The sequence below is a fragment of the Raphanus sativus genome, chromosome 9 (assembly GCF_000801105.2).
Source record: "Raphanus sativus cultivar WK10039 chromosome 9, ASM80110v3, whole genome shotgun sequence".
NCBI classification, from domain to species: domain Eukaryota; kingdom Viridiplantae; phylum Streptophyta; class Magnoliopsida; order Brassicales; family Brassicaceae; genus Raphanus; species Raphanus sativus.
This window is the reverse complement of record NC_079519.1, coordinates 36,250,518-36,267,720: the sequence shown is the minus strand read 5'-3', so window position 1 is coordinate 36,267,720 and position 17,203 is coordinate 36,250,518. Positions and strand designations below refer to the sequence as shown.

At 36.7% G+C, this 17,203-nt stretch overlaps 3 protein-coding genes across 6 annotated transcripts; all 3 read left to right on the top strand.

Annotated features, from left to right (window-relative positions):
• Positions 1–1,369: 1,369 nt before the first annotated feature.
• Positions 1,370–3,954, top strand: LOC108828463 (histone deacetylase 6). The gene is made up of 6 exons (XM_018602169.2): positions 1,370–1,962; positions 2,464–2,904; positions 2,984–3,126; positions 3,317–3,407; positions 3,530–3,666; positions 3,752–3,954. The coding sequence occupies exons 1-6, from the start codon at positions 1,423–1,425 to the stop codon at positions 3,810–3,812; spliced, it is 1,413 nt and encodes a 470-aa protein (XP_018457671.1). The 5' UTR covers positions 1,370–1,422; the 3' UTR covers positions 3,813–3,954.
• Positions 3,955–3,966: 12 nt separating this feature from the next.
• On the top strand, positions 3,967–5,151 carry LOC108828464 (uncharacterized). Its single transcript, XM_018602170.2, has one exon. It carries the CDS (start codon positions 3,967–3,969, stop codon positions 4,906–4,908), a length of 942 nt encoding a protein of 313 aa, XP_018457672.1. The 3' UTR covers positions 4,909–5,151.
• Positions 5,152–9,133: 3,982 nt separating this feature from the next.
• Positions 9,134–11,841, top strand: LOC108826024 (protein LATERAL ORGAN BOUNDARIES). Of its 4 annotated transcripts, none has more exons than XM_018599395.2 (2): positions 9,134–9,562; positions 11,080–11,841. In XM_018599395.2, exon 2 carries the CDS (start codon positions 11,100–11,102, stop codon positions 11,637–11,639), a length of 540 nt encoding a protein of 179 aa, XP_018454897.1. In that variant the 5' UTR covers positions 9,134–9,562; positions 11,080–11,099; the 3' UTR covers positions 11,640–11,841. The 4 variants fall into 4 exon arrangements, with proteins under 4 accessions (XP_018454897.1, XP_018454895.1, XP_018454896.1 ...); XM_018599393.2 differs by having other exon boundaries at positions 9,140–9,558; XM_018599394.2 differs by having other exon boundaries at positions 9,245–9,482.
• The last annotated feature ends 5,362 nt before the right edge of the window (positions 11,842–17,203 follow it).

The window sequence follows — 17,203 nt, the reverse complement described above, 5'->3', positions numbered from 1 at the left end:
CAAATGAATAATTAGGAAGAATGAATTCTTATAATTTATACTCTATCTATTTTATTTTATATCGTTTCATTTTTACAAGAGATTAAGAAAATTATTAAATTATTAAATTTTATCTTTGATTAATATTTTATTTTATTTGATTATGTTAATTAATAAATTAAAAACAAAATATAATTAAAGTATTAAATAGATTTATTGAAAATATATAATAACACCTAGAATGAAAAAAAAATTCCAAAAAACAATCAATATGTACCATTTATAAAGAATATTTATTTATTTGAACTGTACAAAGAATATTTGTTGCACATAAATCTTTGTTTTTCTAAGAAGAAGATCAATAATTTTTAACCTAAACAGGTTCGTTAGTTATTTTTTTTCTTCTGCAATTTTCACCATCTGCCATATTTTTTCTACATCATCTTCCTTGCTATTTCATGGTTTCCACAACCTAATCATTTCTCTTCCATTTTTTTGAAAATTCACAAAAGAGTTTGTTTCACACAATTCTATTTACACTGAATGTTCATCATGGTGAGTCCGTTTATGTATTGCATATACATCCACTCTACGTAATGATATCTCGGATTTGTTTTTCAAAACAATTCCCATGTATTTTATTCTTCACTCTAATGACAAACACCTCTCTCATTTTGTTGTTTCAATTTCCGGCATGGATTTCATGGCTATGACCGACAACAAGTTAAATTCAGATTTAAGTGGTAAGGAACTTATCTTTACTGCTTTGCTTTGGAAACAATTGCCATGGAAACCATCATGGAAAAAGAATATTGAAAACATAGAATTGAAACTTTTTTGTTATATGGCGATGTTTTTAGAATCGTTGAAGATTGGTTGTTTCATCTTTTATTTCTTTCGATAGAATCATTATATTGGATTCAGTATCGATTGACATCTATAGTTCCAAGATGCAAGTGGGCTAATGTTATACAACATAGAAAACAAAGAAATAAAGTTTGGAGTTACATCGCATGGTGGATATCCAAACATGAAGATTACATTAAGAAGATTCAGAAAAAAGCTTCTACAGATTTTATTTTTATGTATTGCAATATATTATTTTATTCTACATTTGTATTTGGTTGTATTTTTATTATTTTATGTGTAATGTTACATTATATATAAATAAAATCGTTGTAAAAAAAATCTTTGTTTTTCTAATATTGACAGATTATAACAAAACATTTCTTATCAAAATTGAAAAGCAACAATAAGTAAGAAATATATTGTATTGGAAATGAAATTTGTAAATTTCAGATAAATATAAATTTAACTTCGAAATAATCCGGTTCGGTTACAGAGATAACCGGTGCTAATTCTTTTAATATATAAACATACAGATGAATATTCGTCACCTCCCCCACTATTTTGTCTAAGGAAAGAAAGATCTCAACGACATCCATGGAGCCAGACGAGAGCGGCGTAGCTCTAGCCTCAGGTCCCGACGGACGCAAGCGCCGAGTCAGTTACTTCTACGAGCCGACGATCGGCGACTACTACTACGGCCAAGGACACCCCATGAAGCCCCACCGGATCCGCATGGCTCACTCCCTAATCGTCCACTACAACCTCCACCGCCGCCTCGAGATCAGCCGCCCTAACCTCGCCGACGCCTCCGACATCGGCCGGTTCCACTCTCCGGACTACGTCGATTTCCTCCGCTCCGTCTCGCCGGAGTCCATGGGCGATCACTCCGCCGCGCGGAACCTGAGGCGGTTCAACGTCGGCGAGGACTGTCCCGTGTTCGACGGGCTATTCGACTTCTGCCGCGCTTCCGCCGGGGGCTCGATCGGCGCCGCGGTTAAGCTGAACCGGCAGGACGCGGATATCGCGATCAATTGGGGCGGTGGGCTCCACCATGCGAAGAAGAGCGAAGCCTCGGGGTTTTGTTATGTGAACGACATCGTTTTGGGGATTCTCGAGTTGCTTAAGATGTTTAGGGTAAGCTTAATGCTCTTAACTCGTATCTGTTCGTAGAGGAAAGTGAAAACAAATTGGGGTTTAAGGTTCTCATTCATAGAGAAATGATGGTTTGATTCTTTCGTGTTTTTGAATTGCATATCACCTTCTGGAATCTTGCATTGTCATCTAGGTCAAGTGCATCAGATGTTGTTGAGAACACATCATTTGAAGCGAGTTCTCTACATTGATCGATCTGCAACCTTTAGAATCTTGCATTATCATGTAGGTCAAATGCATTCTGAGAACGAACATACAGCTGCAACTTGCATATGATCCCTTTGAGTGTTTCAATGGCCAAAGGATATTGGTTTGTTTGATAGTTGTGCAGACATTAGAATGTTATCCACACCGCAAGTTTCATTAGATTTGGATTAGGTTGCTTTGTTATTGTGTATCCTGATATCACATTGTTTGAAAGGTTAAGATGATGTTTACATTGCTTTCATTTCTAATATGATTTTCATCAAATTTCGTATGCAGAGAGTTCTCTACATTGATATCGATGTGCACCACGGAGATGGAGTAGAAGAAGCGTTTTACACAACCGATAGAGTTATGACTGTTTCTTTTCACAAATTCGGCGACTTTTTCCCAGGAACTGGTCACATCAGAGACATTGGCGCTGAGAAAGGGAAATACTACGCTCTAAATGTTCCGTTAAACGATGGCATGGACGATGAGAGTTTCCGCAGCATGTTTAGACCTCTTATCCAGAAGGTTATGGAGGTGTACCAGCCAGAGGCAGTTGTTCTTCAGTGTGGGGCTGACTCCTTAAGCGGTGATCGTTTGGGTTGTTTCAACTTATCAGTCAAGGGTCATGCTGATTGCCTCCGGTTCTTGAGATCTTACAACGTTCCTCTTATGGTCTTGGGTGGTGGAGGGTATACTATTCGAAATGTTGCTCGTTGCTGGTGTTATGAGGTCTTTTACATCTCTTTTTGCACTTCTTCTATGCTTGTTGGTAAGGTTGTATGTTCTTGAAAAGGTTGGTTTCTTGCAGACTGCAGTTGCGGTTGGAGTAGAGCCGGACAACAAGCTCCCTTACAATGAGTACTTTGAGTATTTTGGTCCAGACTATACGCTTCATGTCGATCCAGGCCCAATGGAGAATTTGAACACACCAAAAGATATGGAGAAGATAAGGTAACATCTCCTGCCTACCCCTTTTTATGATTATTGCAATTCGAGGAACTCCTGCATACTCTCAAATCTCAATGCAACTTAGGATTCTATCTTTCTGCTTACATCCTCATAGCTTGTGGCTTGTGAACCTCCTTGGCTTGTCAATGTGATATTTGAACTTATAGAAGTTAAAACTTGATGAAAATTTCAGGAACACATTGTTAGAGCAACTGTCGGGACTAGTACATGCACCTAGCGTGCAGTTTCAGCACACACCTCCAGTGAATCGAGTTTTGGATGAGGTAAAAAATTTCAACCATCTTCATTGATGTGTATATATATCTCTCTTTGCTGTTTTAGTATCGTCATGTTCTATTGGAACAGTCTCATTAAATATATTTTGTTTGTCTCTCTAATCTTTTAGCCGGAAGAAGACTTGGAGCAAAGACCAAAGCCTCGGATTTGGAGTGGAACTGCAAGTTATGAATCAGACAGTGACGATGATGAGAAATCACCACCTCTTGTTGGTTTCTCAGGTATTGATAACCCACCTATGGACAGGTAATAAACAAAAAAAAGCTTCCTCCTTCTCCAATCTAACCAAACCTTTGAGATGCCTTAAATTCAAAACTCTTTGAATCTTCAGGGACTCTACTGGTGAAGATGATATGGAAGATGAGCCGGAAGTGAATCCACCATCCTCCTAAAACCACTTGGTGTCCTTTGCATATTTTAGAACAGTGATATAATAGTCTCTCTCTTTTTTTTTCTATTCTCGGACAAAGCCAATTACTGTTATGTCCGAAAGTTTGAAACGGTCTGTCATAAAAAAACGATAATTGCACATTATTGAGAGCAGCCATGGCCAAAGAGCTCGTCTCTCTCCACTTTCTCTCACCACAATTTCACATTCCTATCAGCCTCCGCCCTAAACCACCGCAAAACCCAATCTTCCCCCGCCGCCGCAACAGAACTTCCAACAACGACGGCGGAGTCCCATCCAACGAAGTCAAAACCATCGCCAAGTTCAAATCCCGACACAACTACATACGAGTCATCGAAGTCTCCCGGAGAAGCGACCACCCACTCGCCGGCTCTCGCCTCCTCCTCCTCGACACTCCCGGTAACATCCACAGCATCTCTTTCCTTCTCAAAACCTTAACCGATAGTTACTTCGACGTTTTAGCTACCCTCCCTCCGATTATCCCACCAGGACCCATCGGCGTTCTCGGGTTCGGAGCCGGGTCGACAGCCCGGTTGATCCTCGAGCTTTACCCACCCGAATACACTATCCACGGATGGGAAATCGACCCTTCTGTGATCGACGTAGGTAGAGAGTTCTTTAGCCTCTCTAAGCTCGAGAGAGACCATAAAGGTAGGATCTTTATCAACGTCGGAGACGCCTTGGACGCTAGCGTTAGAGCCGGTTTCTCGGGTATTCTAGTGGATTTGTTTAGCGAAGGGAGTGTGGTCAAAGAGCTTCAAGATCCAAATGTGTGGAGGGAACTGAAGAGTAGGCTGAGGAAGAGAGGGAGGATCATGGTGAACGTTGGAGGAAGGTGTGTGGAAGCTGAGGATTCAGAGAGGGATGGAGATTTGGTTATGGTGGAAACGTTGAAAGCGATGAGTCAAGTGTTCGGTGAGAAGCTCTTTGTGATGACGCTTGGGAATGGTGATGATAGCTCTGTGGCTTTAACCGGTGATTTACCGGATCTTGATGCGTGGAAGAAGAGTCTCCCGGTTCGTGAGTTGCGAAGCTATGTTGATATGTGGAAGCCTTTTACAGGTTTCACCTTGAGCTAATCATTTGACAGGGTTCAGCTTGAGCTAATCAGTTTTTTTTGTTATGGATTCTGCTCTCTCTGTTTTGGATCATTACCAACCTAAAGTGTTCTGAAACACAAAACTTGTTCTGCCTCAAGACAGAGTTATGAGTTCATAATGTACGAATCGTTGGCTCTATATTGTGTTGTCATTGTTGAATCTTAAGGCTTTCTACACACTACTGTTGTGTGTATGATCCAAATCACTGGCTATCTTCTCTCATGCTTACACTGGCCATTGAAGCTTTATCACAAGTCAAAACAATTACAGTCTCATTCTTTCTCTCTATAAAACTCGGGTTCCATTATTCTAGTTTAAGTGGTAACAAAGTTTTACAATGTGTTGCATCTGTTTTGTCCAAAAGACAATCAATGTTTTAATCTGTAAGATATAGACTATAGTCTTTTAAACCCCAGATAAAAGAAAGAGAAAAATGTATATATGGTTCCTAGCTACATCATAACCATGAAAATTTCTAATAAAATTTACGAACTACATTGATATAGAGGTATTAAATTAAACGCATGCTTCTTGCTTTTGGTAGGCTTTTGCCCCATACATAGGATACAAATTCCAACTAGTTCAAAAGTACTCAATATTGTAGATTCTTTTATTCGTTTAATGAAATTCCCAAAATGAAATACAAGTTTTCATAAATAAGTTGGCAGCATAAAAAATACAGAACTAAGAGCCTACGAAAAAGGCGGCAACTAAAAGCCCACACTGAAATAACTAAACTTAGAGATTATAAGACCATTTCCATTGCTCGGGTTCTCTTTGAGTTTGTGTCAGAAAAAAATATTAAACAAATATAAAAAGAGAGAGAAACAAAGGAACGGATTGTTAAATTAGTACCGCAAGAACCGAGTTGTTAAACATATTGGCTAGTTGTCAGTTTTTTAGTGGTTTAGATTTCAAAAGGAAAAAACATAATTATAATTTAGTAAATACATATTAAAGTAATACTATTATAAAGCTAATATACTCATTTTAAGGACTTGCACAATGGAGGTGCTCTAATTATCGTAAGTTTTTTTTTCTAATAATCTTTTCAATTATATAGGAGTTCTCTACATACTACATTCCAACGCCCATTTGATGTATAACTCTAGTAATACTTGCTACTCTTGGATTATTTACACGACATTTTCTATTAATTATAGTATCTTAACTCTTTTTTTTTAACAAACAGCAAAACTCTTACATGCATATGAAATTATTTATTTAGCTTAAATATGTACATGCACTGATGCACATTATACAGTCGAAAACATCAGAATTTCATGATCATTACAAATGAAAACTTGGATAGGCCATGAAAATTATATAAAAGCATTCTTTTGACGAAAATTATATATAGCTTAACATTTCATGATCATATATTTAGTAAAAATTGATTGTTACTGACTTACTGGAAGGATGGTTGAGATTTTTTGACAGAACACACGTGTTACTGCAGAGAAATAAGCAATCCCGAGGGAGAGAATAAAATCTCTACTCTTTGTCGTCAATTCTTCAGGTTTAGTTTCTAGAAAACATAAAATTTCCAAGAAAATGGTCAGGTTGTAATTCTAATAACTGTTTTTTATATAATTTAAAATAAGCTCTCCCAGTTTAGTGTTTTTCATTTATATCACTGCTGTGTGACTCACCTGCTAAATTTAGATTCAGTAAACTATGTGTATAAATTGTAGTCGTTGAAAGAAAATTGTTAACAAAGTAAAAACAGGGAAATAAATGTATCTTATGTAATTAAATACATACGACATAAATATATACATAATGGTTGATTAACATATTTTGTCTCCATTAAACTTTGGAACATATACAAAGTCGTTAAATCGTATATAAATCTGTACATTTCTGTTAATTAAATACTTTGAAATTTCTAAAAGAAGATTTTTAAAAATTTCATATATGAGTTAAATCTATATTTTTAAAAATATAGATTTAACTCATATATGAACTGGCCTATATTTTTCTTGTTTACAAATATCCCAATTTACTTATAGATTTTCAGCCTTTTTCAAATAAATAAACCCAATATTATTTCTAGTGTATTATACATCAAATTCTATCTCTTTTTCTAACTTTGTCTTTCTAAATTTATATATGTTTCGGTATTTATGATTGTAATCTATTTTTTAATTCCATTCGTCATATATAAAAACAAACAAAATGACACATTCACAAAACTATTCACCAAGTTGCATCACTGACCTCTCATACCTTCAACTTCACCTTCCACAATCAGCACATGCAGACTCATTTATTCTATATTATCTCTTAGGTGTGTGTTGTTTCAAATGAGACCATATATATAATATGGTTTCTAGAGATTCTTAGAGTATATCACAAGGATTGGATCATATATTAAATTATAAGGAAAAAATGCAAGGGACAGTAGTACTAGTCTAGTTTTAGTAGATCATATGTGTGAGGAGGACCCATCACCCATATTCGCTTTACCTCTCTTTCTCGTTCTGCAAACCTTTTATCACACTTCATACCCCCACCTCTCCTATATGCAACGTCTATACATTGTAGGGCTATATACATACATTAATACCACTCTAGTTAGTTACTTTAACCTTTTGATGGTAAAACTTGTCAAAAAGGTTTCTAATATGTTGATCTAGTATATGTTGAATCCTACATCGAAAGTACGATAGAATGCTTATGATTTTAACCAATATAAATCATTTTTATGTTAATTCATTATAAGATTGAAGAAAACTCGACAACAGTAGTTATGAATCTGTTTCCAAAAGATTCATTGTTGAATTAATTAACAAACCAACAAAATCATAGTGTTCAGGAATTTTCGAAATAAGTTGATATTTTAGCCATCTGAATTTTCAGATCAATAAGATTAAAATTTTTGACTTAGACATGACCAGAATTTTTTTGTATTCTAGTAGTTATAAGATATGAACTCTCTGTTAGCAAAGAGTACGAGACTAGTGTCCTCTTTTAGCAAAGAATATCACCTCTATGTTCGAACCCTAACTCCTTATATTAGTCACATAGTGCAGTTTTTTTTAAATGAGTAAATTAGTTTGGTGATAAAGCCTAGATGCTTGCTTCACTTTAGTAAATTTCTAAATCCCACCACTAACCCCCATCATAACTCGACACACAATAATTAATAACCTAACAGATCTTGAAAGCATTTTTTTTTGGAACTGTATCTTAAAAGCTAAAGGTTAAAAGTTTCTATAAGGTGAATTTTGCAGTTTATGTTCAAAATCGATAGTGTTTACAAGATGTTCAGCGCAAACAACCAGATGAGTATTTTATAAAAAAAAATATTATAGTGATGCTAATGTGACCACTTAAACTATGGACTTCAGCTTGAATATTTATTTGATGTGGGCTTGCGGAAAATTCTTACCAGAGTTTTTCTGTATGCCAACTCAGATTTTCGGCTAAACTATTTGGTGATAAAAATGGTGTCAGGACTAAATAAGAAGAAGACACTGCTACAAATGTCACTATCAATTGTCACTTCCAATAATATATCTCTAATACTACAACACAAGTAACTGTTGGTATGATACTAACCCTAGCTATAGCTTGAAAAAAATCTGGACCCCCCTAAATTTTTTTTCATAACAAAAGCTTATTCTTAGTAGCAACAAACAAAACCTATTAATATCTACAAACAAAACCTATTAAAACTTGACTTGAGTTCACATGAAATCTATTGACTTATACTGATTTCCTGTCTCTACTTAGCTACTTTGAGGTCTCAAGAACTTATTCTTGTTCATATGTATTTTCAAATGAATTAGACTCGAGTATTTGAGCTACAAAATGAATTTTCAAATTAACTATTAATTAAGGATGTGGAGATATTACCATACGAACGCAGTTGACAATAGAATTGTTTTTTTCACATTTTTTTTTGTTTTGCCAAAACCATTCATATTCTAAATAATATATATGTACTCTAGTCCCCATTGCAAACCAGGGATTGTGACGATATAATTAGTCGAGATCTGAAGGAGACGTTTAGGGTTTCTTAAGGCTCCAGCGTGAGAGGTATATACATATATAGCTTTCATAGGGTATACATACACAATGATTTTTGAATAGCTAGATTAGGGTTGATCTTGACACTGTTAGGGAATATTGTTATCATTAATGCATGAAGAAAATTTACAAAAGCTAAAGTTAAAACAAATTAATTTATTGGGAGACAAAAGTGAGCACAGTGGATGATATTACTATTATTCTTGAGATGAAGTGTCATAGTCATTCTTTGAGGGACATACATTTTCCTCCTCTTCCTGTTTATTAATTGTTCATTTGTTATTATTACACTTTGTCTTTTGCTCTTTCTCCTTCTCCACTAAAAATACTCTGTCCAATTTTCCCTTTTTATTTGTTTGTTTGGTTTCTTTAAATTCTCAGCTTCTATAGAAATCGTTCTCAACTCTTCTTGAAATTAGGGTTTTCCCTTTCTTTGAGAGGACTAAAACCCTAATATAACCCACTCATTGACTAAAGAGTTAAGCCTATTCTATCTACTTTGGAAGCAAATTTCAAAGGTAAGAATTAAAAAGCCCCTGAAAGAGGAAGAAACATATATACACTTAGATCCTTAAAGAACCTAAAGATCTAAAGGTAGGTATATATCTATATCTATATCTTTATCTATATAAGCTTTGATATGTGTATGAATATTTTCACCTAAATAAATCTCCAAATTTATGTATAGTTTCTGATATATCTTCAAAGATAATCCTTTAATTTTCCTACTCTATGTTTTTATATGCTCCATGTTCGATTTTCTCTTTGTGATTTGCTTATATGTGTTATATATATATCCACTTCAACAGTTTTGTACGCTTTCTTTTTGAAGTTATACTCTAAGAAAGACTTACGAGTTATCAAATTATTGAGAAAAGTATATTAGCAAATACATGTGTAAAATTAAGCTTTCTTCAGAACTGCAGTGGTCACTTTGAGTTGACCTAATTAATATCAGATCTAAAGTTTATATACACATCAAAATTATGATTGATTTGAGGTTAGTGGAATTAATGGTTTCATCTCGGCAAGGATAGGGAGGATGGAAAAGAGAGAAATAAAGGGATATCGTTTAATTAACTGGTTTATAGAAGACAACATTTGAAATTAGAATTCTTCTGATCAAGTTAAATTTATTTGGGGCTATATGAAGATAACTTACAGAATCATCACTGAGTTTTCTTCCAAGGTTATATATTTTTTAAAAAGTTGTTAACGAAGCTATAGGGTTCAGGTGAGAGATGAAGATGAAGAAAATGGTAAAGCACATAAGAACATAATTCATTATTCTGACAAAAACAATATACTTTTTTTGTTTGTTCAAGGAGTTGTACAAACAAAAGAGATTTTTTCTAAAGAAGCAATGATCTGCAATAACCCGTTTGATTTTGGCTAAGTGATGTTTAATTTGTCGACATTTAAATTAGACCAGGTTTCCTGGTTCACGAATTATTTTAATGTAGAGTTAAAAATATATATAAGCTTACTTAAAATAATACATATTATGTTTTTTTGTCACAAACATATTATGTTAATGATGTTTATTAAAAACAAGAAAAGAGTCTCCATGTTTTCATGTTTTAATGATAGCTAGATCCCAGTAAAGGGGAAAACATCTAGTAAAACCGAAATTACTTGTTCAGTTTACCAGCATGATCTGGTGAATCTGTGTGTTCACAACTTGTTCATTTAGTATCCAATTTGAAGACCTTTAGGTTTGTAAATATTTTTTTTAATTTTCATTTCCTTAGATTGGATGTTGGACATATTATGCCCGTTTCAACGTTTTTCCTGCATGTGTAAGTTTGTGTCTCTATATCTTTACATGCCTTCGTCTGTATATATATAGAAAAACGTGGAAAGCGAAATAAATGAACAAATAAGCATAATTCAAAAGAGAAGTAATCGAATATGTACTTATCAGAAAAAAATAAGTAATCTAATATGTAGATATATCTTTAAGTTTAGCATAGAAGAAACAACTTCTTGATGAAGCCTTTCTACCAAAATCAAATTATATGTATGTACTTAATTTATATAGTAAAAAATGTTCATGTATGTGTATGTTTTAAATTCTTCTTTCTAATGCTAAATTGTTTGAAAAATTAATATTAGGTATAAGAGTTCAAAAAGAAATGGCGTCATCATCATCAAATACATACAACTCACCATGCGCCGCGTGCAAGTTTCTTCGCCGCAAATGCATGCCGGGATGCATATTCGCGCCATATTTCCCACCGGAGGAGCCACACAAGTTCGCCAACGTCCACAAAATCTTCGGAGCAAGCAACGTCACCAAGCTCCTCAACGAGCTCCTCCCTCACCAGCGTGAAGACGCAGTCAACTCCTTAGCCTATGAGGCCGAGGCACGTGTCCGTGATCCTGTCTATGGCTGCGTCGGAGCCATCTCTTATCTCCAGAGACAAGTCCATAGGCTTCAGAAGGAGCTCGACGCGGCTAATGCGGACTTGGTTCACTACGGTCTGTCCACGTCAACACCTAGTAACGTCGTCGACTTAGTGTTTCAGCCTCAGCCGCTTCAGCCGCAGCAGCCGGTGTATAGGCTTCCTGGGACCAGTCCGGTGATGAATCAGCAGCCACGTGGTACCGGAGGGTCGCGTGGGACTTTTCTTCCTTGGAACAATGGAAATGATCAGCAAGGAGGTAACATGTGATCAGAGTATATAAATTGTGTGTGTGTTCCATCTATTCATCTCTCTCCATCTCTCTACATTTATGTCATTATGTGTGTGTGTGTGTGTGTGTGGTAAGAATGCAATATAATAAGATGGAAATTTTTCCAGCAAACATTTATAAATGCATGGACTGTTATTTATTTTATGATGAGGTGTATATATATATCGTGGTTTTCCATTATCATTGTTATTTTGGTGAGTAGCGAGACACAGTTATGTTATATATATATATATATAGTAGTTGGTTGTTTTAACGAATAAATTGTCGTTTAGGCTAATAATTAACTAAGATAACTATATTCTAAAATCAAAATTTTAAGTGGTCTGAAAAACCAAACTGAAATAGAAAACCCAATAAAATCTAATTGAATTGTTAGCGTGAGAGACATATGTGAGATTGAAGGCATGAAATAAATCTTTAGCCCTGCAAATTCTTTTGATTCTGTTAAAAAATTATGCCAAATCAAGATAACTAGTATATTGTGTGATTATCAGCATTGTGGATTTTATGGTTTTTCTCAACTATTTATGATGAGATATTATCCAGGTGCTTATTTCCCTGGCTGGTATAATACTTCAACTAGGATATCGTAGTTATGCTTGGATGTTTGAGAGAAGTAAGGGTACTAATAATTGAAGGATATTGTTTTATTATAGTTTAACTAGAGTTTTCTTTTTATTTGTAATATACAGAAGTGGTGTTCATTGTATGATTGCTTACCTAATATATAGAGGATTGTGTGTGTATATATATTGATTATTTGGAGTTATATATTATTGTGTACTCTTTTAGAGTGAAAATTAAATTGTAGAGCAATGGCTAGGCATGTGGATTTTTTTTTCCCTGGAATTTTAATATTAGAAAACGGGTCAAAGCCTAAAAAAATACAAATTACAAAGCCCGAACACATCGGATCCAAACTGAGAAATCTAACTGGGCCTATAGCCCAAAATACTCCAAACCCTAGCGAAACAGGTTTCTCGTGATGCCAGCCGCCGCGAAGATTAGATATGAGAAGAAACCGGACACGTGTTCACATCCTCGGCACTGAGGGACACGCGTCACGCAAGCCGTCACACCACCACCATCGTTTCACGCTGCCACCGGTAACCACACTTTGGTTCACTGGAATCAAACCGAAGCTCACTAGCTCCACACATCAACATCGCAACCACTTTACAATCCCGGGTGGCCCTAATCGGAGAGAGCCTCAATCGCCGCAGCGAGATCTCGTCTACCATCGTTGACCGCCCACACCCAGGAAAAAGCTTTGCATGCATGCCCAACCTTTCCATCGGAAACCTTCAACTGCCTCCACCAAGGCCACGAACCATCAAACCAAAAAGGACGCAAAAAAAAGAAAAGCAAAAGAACAAAGATCTAAATCCTAAAAACCTAGGAGTCGAAAGCCGGCGGCGTAAGACAGAAAGGACCTTCACACCCCGGAGACACGAGCCGACGACGGCGGAACTGAAAAAGCTTTTCCACCGCGAAAACAGGGACCGGCGTCAACGGAGCTGAGGGAGCCTCCATCTCCCGGAAAAAAATCCGACTTGAACGTATCTCCACCACACCATCCAAACCCGCCACCGCGTCGTTACTCCAAGAACAGGACCACCGTTGTTGATGGCTGGTCAGAACTCGGACAAAGCAGAAGTCGGAGGAGACAGGAGGGAGACACCTGACTGGTGTTTTGGCTGAAAGAAAACGGACACCGGCGGCGGCACGGACGCTTACGCATCAGCCGACCGCCGGATCCAAACTCTGATTTATTTTCTCTCTCTTCTCTCTCTTCTCTCTCTTTTTCTTGTTCAGACCTCCTGCCTAGGCATGTGGATTATGAAGTTTCCTTTTCCCTTTATTAAATTTTTTTTTGGTTACTTATATTTTGGTGTGCAGCCTTTCAGGCAGCTATATAAAATATGATCGTTTGGATGTTAATGCATTAAATATTGATTAACATTATTGTCGAATCCTCCCGTTTTGGGGTATCCCATAATGGAGTTAATTAGCATGTGAATATTATATATTAAATATAGTCTTGGTATAGTCTAAGTCATGAGTAGTGAAATTGAGGTAGCAGCAATACAATAAAATGATTGTGGAACTTAAATGCTTTTATGTAACGAAAACATGGTGCTCATTAGATTTGTGTATTTTAATCTGACCACTCAAAAATGTTGTAACTGATTTGAACATAAGTTTCTGTAGGACACAAATTTACATAGCAACAAAAAAACTCAGCGGTGATTATGTCAAATATTCAATTTTCTATTTCACAAATTGTTTTGAATGCGTATTATATTTTGCTTGGTACGTACATGTATAAATCAAGTTGAAAAGTTGCTATCTCAAAGCTTGAGCATGTGTAGTTTAGCATGTAATTCTTTTTTCTATCCTAAGCCCATAATCTCACTGATCTAATCTATCTAGGCCCAAACATAAATTTACCATAGCCAGAATTGAAAAACAGTTCTCTGCTTTTATGTGTCCTTAAAAAATTTCATATGCGCATTTTTTTTTTTTGCCATTTGGAGAAATCTCACACCCAGGAACCCCTGAAGGTGGAGTCGAACCCCGGTGCCTTGGATACCACTTAGCCACTAGACTAAGGCTGACCCGGCCATATGCGCATTTGAAGTCTAGTTTCTCAAAGTAATTTTATATGTTCTGGTGTATCTAAAATATATAGTTATTATCATGTGAGTTTTAAATGGTTACACATTAGTTGGAAAATGACTTAAGAACAAGATAGTTATAAGAAAGTGTTTATCGCAGTTAATACTAGAAACGGGTAACAAATTTTCAAAAGCTTTTATATTATACATTTAAAAATTCTCTTTCAACTGGATGAGTGCATCTGTTCACCACTACATGTATGATGTATCATAGTATCATTATTTAAATTATAAATATAATATATAAATGTGTGAATAACTTTGGATATTGTCGTGGAGAAAAGAATAGGAAGAAATCGAGAATCCATCAAACCCATCAATCAATCGATGTCTTTAAAGACGTGAAAAGGAAGCAAACTCTGAGTTTCTGCCTCTCTGCTAAACTACAAAACCCAACAAGACATTTTCTTTTACATGTACATTGCGGGTCCTTTGCTATATTTTACAACTATTACCAACTAGAGTTGTAGCTTTAAAATCAGAGTGAAAGCATTCGAATATTGAGGATAAATTCCTCAATAAGGACTCTAAATTATCATAAACATCAAAGGATAAATGAACCTAAGTATTTTATAATTTATAATACTTAGTGCGTCTGGTAATATATGATCTATAGTCTTCTAATAATCGATTCCAATAATATTTAGATTCAATAATGACTGAATAAGTTAATATTGTTTACAACCGCCAACCGTTGTCTATAGATTCTAATAGTAGTGGCTTTAGATTTGGAATTGGATTATGTTTCTTTTTAAAATCCACCTTTTTTTTTAACAGAGATGTTCCGCAACCCGTAGACCCATATACACTTTCGTAGCTTTCCGCAACCCATATGTCCGTAGTCACTTCCGTAGTTAATCCTTAGGCTTGTAGTCATCCCTGGCCCGAAACGAACATTTACTAATATCCATTATCCAAGGGTCCATCACCAACGCCGCACTTAAATTTAAACTCGGGAGAGCGTAAAGCATTTCGTGGCCACAAGGGGTATTCGAACCTGAGTCCTTATCGTTGTTGGAACTGCCTCAAGACCACTAGCCCACCACCTTGTGGTTTTTAAAATCCACCTTGTGATAGTCTTCACAGTGATAAGTTATCTCTGTATTTGAGGAAAATTAGCAGTGAAATATGGAAAATGATAATTAAGTTAGTAATTTTTGTCTCTCTTATTTTGTTTTTGTGTCTTGAATCTCGATGTCCTAAGATATAAAGAGGAATCATTTTCCATTGCCTATCTTTTTTATTAGTAAAATTACCAAAGAATTGTTATTTCTAATCAGTTTTTTTTTTTGTATGAATGTTAAATTTTATACCATTTTAATTTTTGACAGAAGTTACAATGAAAACAAGTAGCAGAAAAATAAAGACAACTACACAACACCAAGAACAAAAAGAAAAACACAGCAAAATCTAGAAATACAAAAACTGAAACAGAGCTTGGATAACATAACAACGCACTTTGCCTAGGATCGCAGTGAGCCAAGAGCTGGAGTCTCATTGTTGTGGCTGCTAAGTTGCCGCGAGTCTACGGAGGATTGGCCAGCCCTCAAAACCCCTCCGGACCTACAGCTTCATCACATACACGCCTTTGATAACCTGCAAAATTAGCTCACACACCTTCCAAGTCTTACAATGGATCAAACGGATGCATTCGGAGTGGACGGTTCGGCCCGGTTGAACCGGAGGTCCGGATAAAGGTGGAGTTGTATGCCTCTGCCCCACCGATCTAGCCAAAACCTTTGCCGCACAGTTAGCTAATTTGTGCTACCGCATGAAACGCCCACTCATCCGCCGAGTACCACTGCAAAAAACGGAGATGCTGCTCACACCAAACATCGATTGACTGTTGCGCTTCTCTTTCATCAGTTCAAGTCAAGCACTCCTACAAGACACTGCTCTTATTCGGAAGGGGCGTGAAAGGTAGAGTTTGCCACACCACCGGAGCTGCTAAAAGAAGAAGAAGCTTCATGCCCGTGAAGTTCTCTGCGCAGAACATTCTCACGGTCAGAGAAGCAAGCATGACACCACCAGCTAACCACACGCGCGTAGATAGCCACACACACCACTGCATCACCGCAGATCTCCTCCCCGTGCACAGCCAACAGAGTGGATTGAGAGACAACTAAATACAACTCTCAAACCCCTGTTTCAAGGTCTAGATCCAGAACAGAGGATGAACTGAGGAACATACGCCACTTCCCCATCCCATCTCCGAGAACTGTCTGACCAACAGTAGTCCCCGCACCGACGCACCCCGAGATCTCCGTAACCGGCTCAAGTTAAAATTTCTGGATAACTAACCCTACTGGCTAAACGCGAGACAACTTACAGGTACAGTCCTCAAGCACCGTGTTACCGCCTGCGTCAATCCAGATCTGAGAAAGCCTCCAGATCTGAGACGGAAAAAGGAAATCTCCCGCTGCCGTGCCAACCACCACCGAACCCTAACTCTGTCTCGCCGAATCACCACCAAGCAGAGATGCGAACATATCAACAGAGGAGGAAAACGAAGGTGAAAAGCGAACAGAAAAGAAGAAAAGAAGAACACAAAGGCTGACGGTGAAGGCTATTGCCTCCAAACCGCCGCCGACGTCAATTAGGTTTCGAAGTCTTTTTTTTTTTTTAAGAGAGAGCGGAGAGAGAGAGAACGACCAAACTAGCTTTCTATTTCTGATCAGTTATTAAATCTTAGCAACTTTTACTCCCTATTCGATATTGGTATATACTCCACTTAGTCCACAAATGTGTTGTTGTTATTGTTGTTATTTATATGCATGCCTTGGAAGGGAATCATAGCGGCAATTATTGGGAACTCTTTTGTCAATCATAAGCACTGTTCAGGACCCATATGATCTAAATCTCCC

Coding starts and splice junctions, on each gene's coding strand:
- LOC108828463 (XM_018602169.2), top strand. CDS start 1,423: ATGGAGCCAGACGAGAGCGGCGTAGCTCTAGCCTCAGGTCCCGACGGA. Junction 3,408..3,529: donor TGAATCGAGTTTTGGATGAG/GTAAAAAATTTC, acceptor CTAATCTTTTAG/CCGGAAGAAGACTTGGAGCA. Junction 3,667..3,751: donor GATAACCCACCTATGGACAG/GTAATAAACAAA, acceptor TTGAATCTTCAG/GGACTCTACTGGTGAAGATG.
- LOC108828464 (XM_018602170.2), top strand. CDS start 3,967: ATGGCCAAAGAGCTCGTCTCTCTCCACTTTCTCTCACCACAATTTCAC.
- LOC108826024 (XM_018599392.2), top strand. CDS start 10,721: ATGTTGGACATATTATGCCCGTTTCAACGTTTTTCCTGCATGT. Junction 10,764..11,079: donor TCAACGTTTTTCCTGCATGT/GTAAGTTTGTGT, acceptor AATTAATATTAG/GTATAAGAGTTCAAAAAGAA.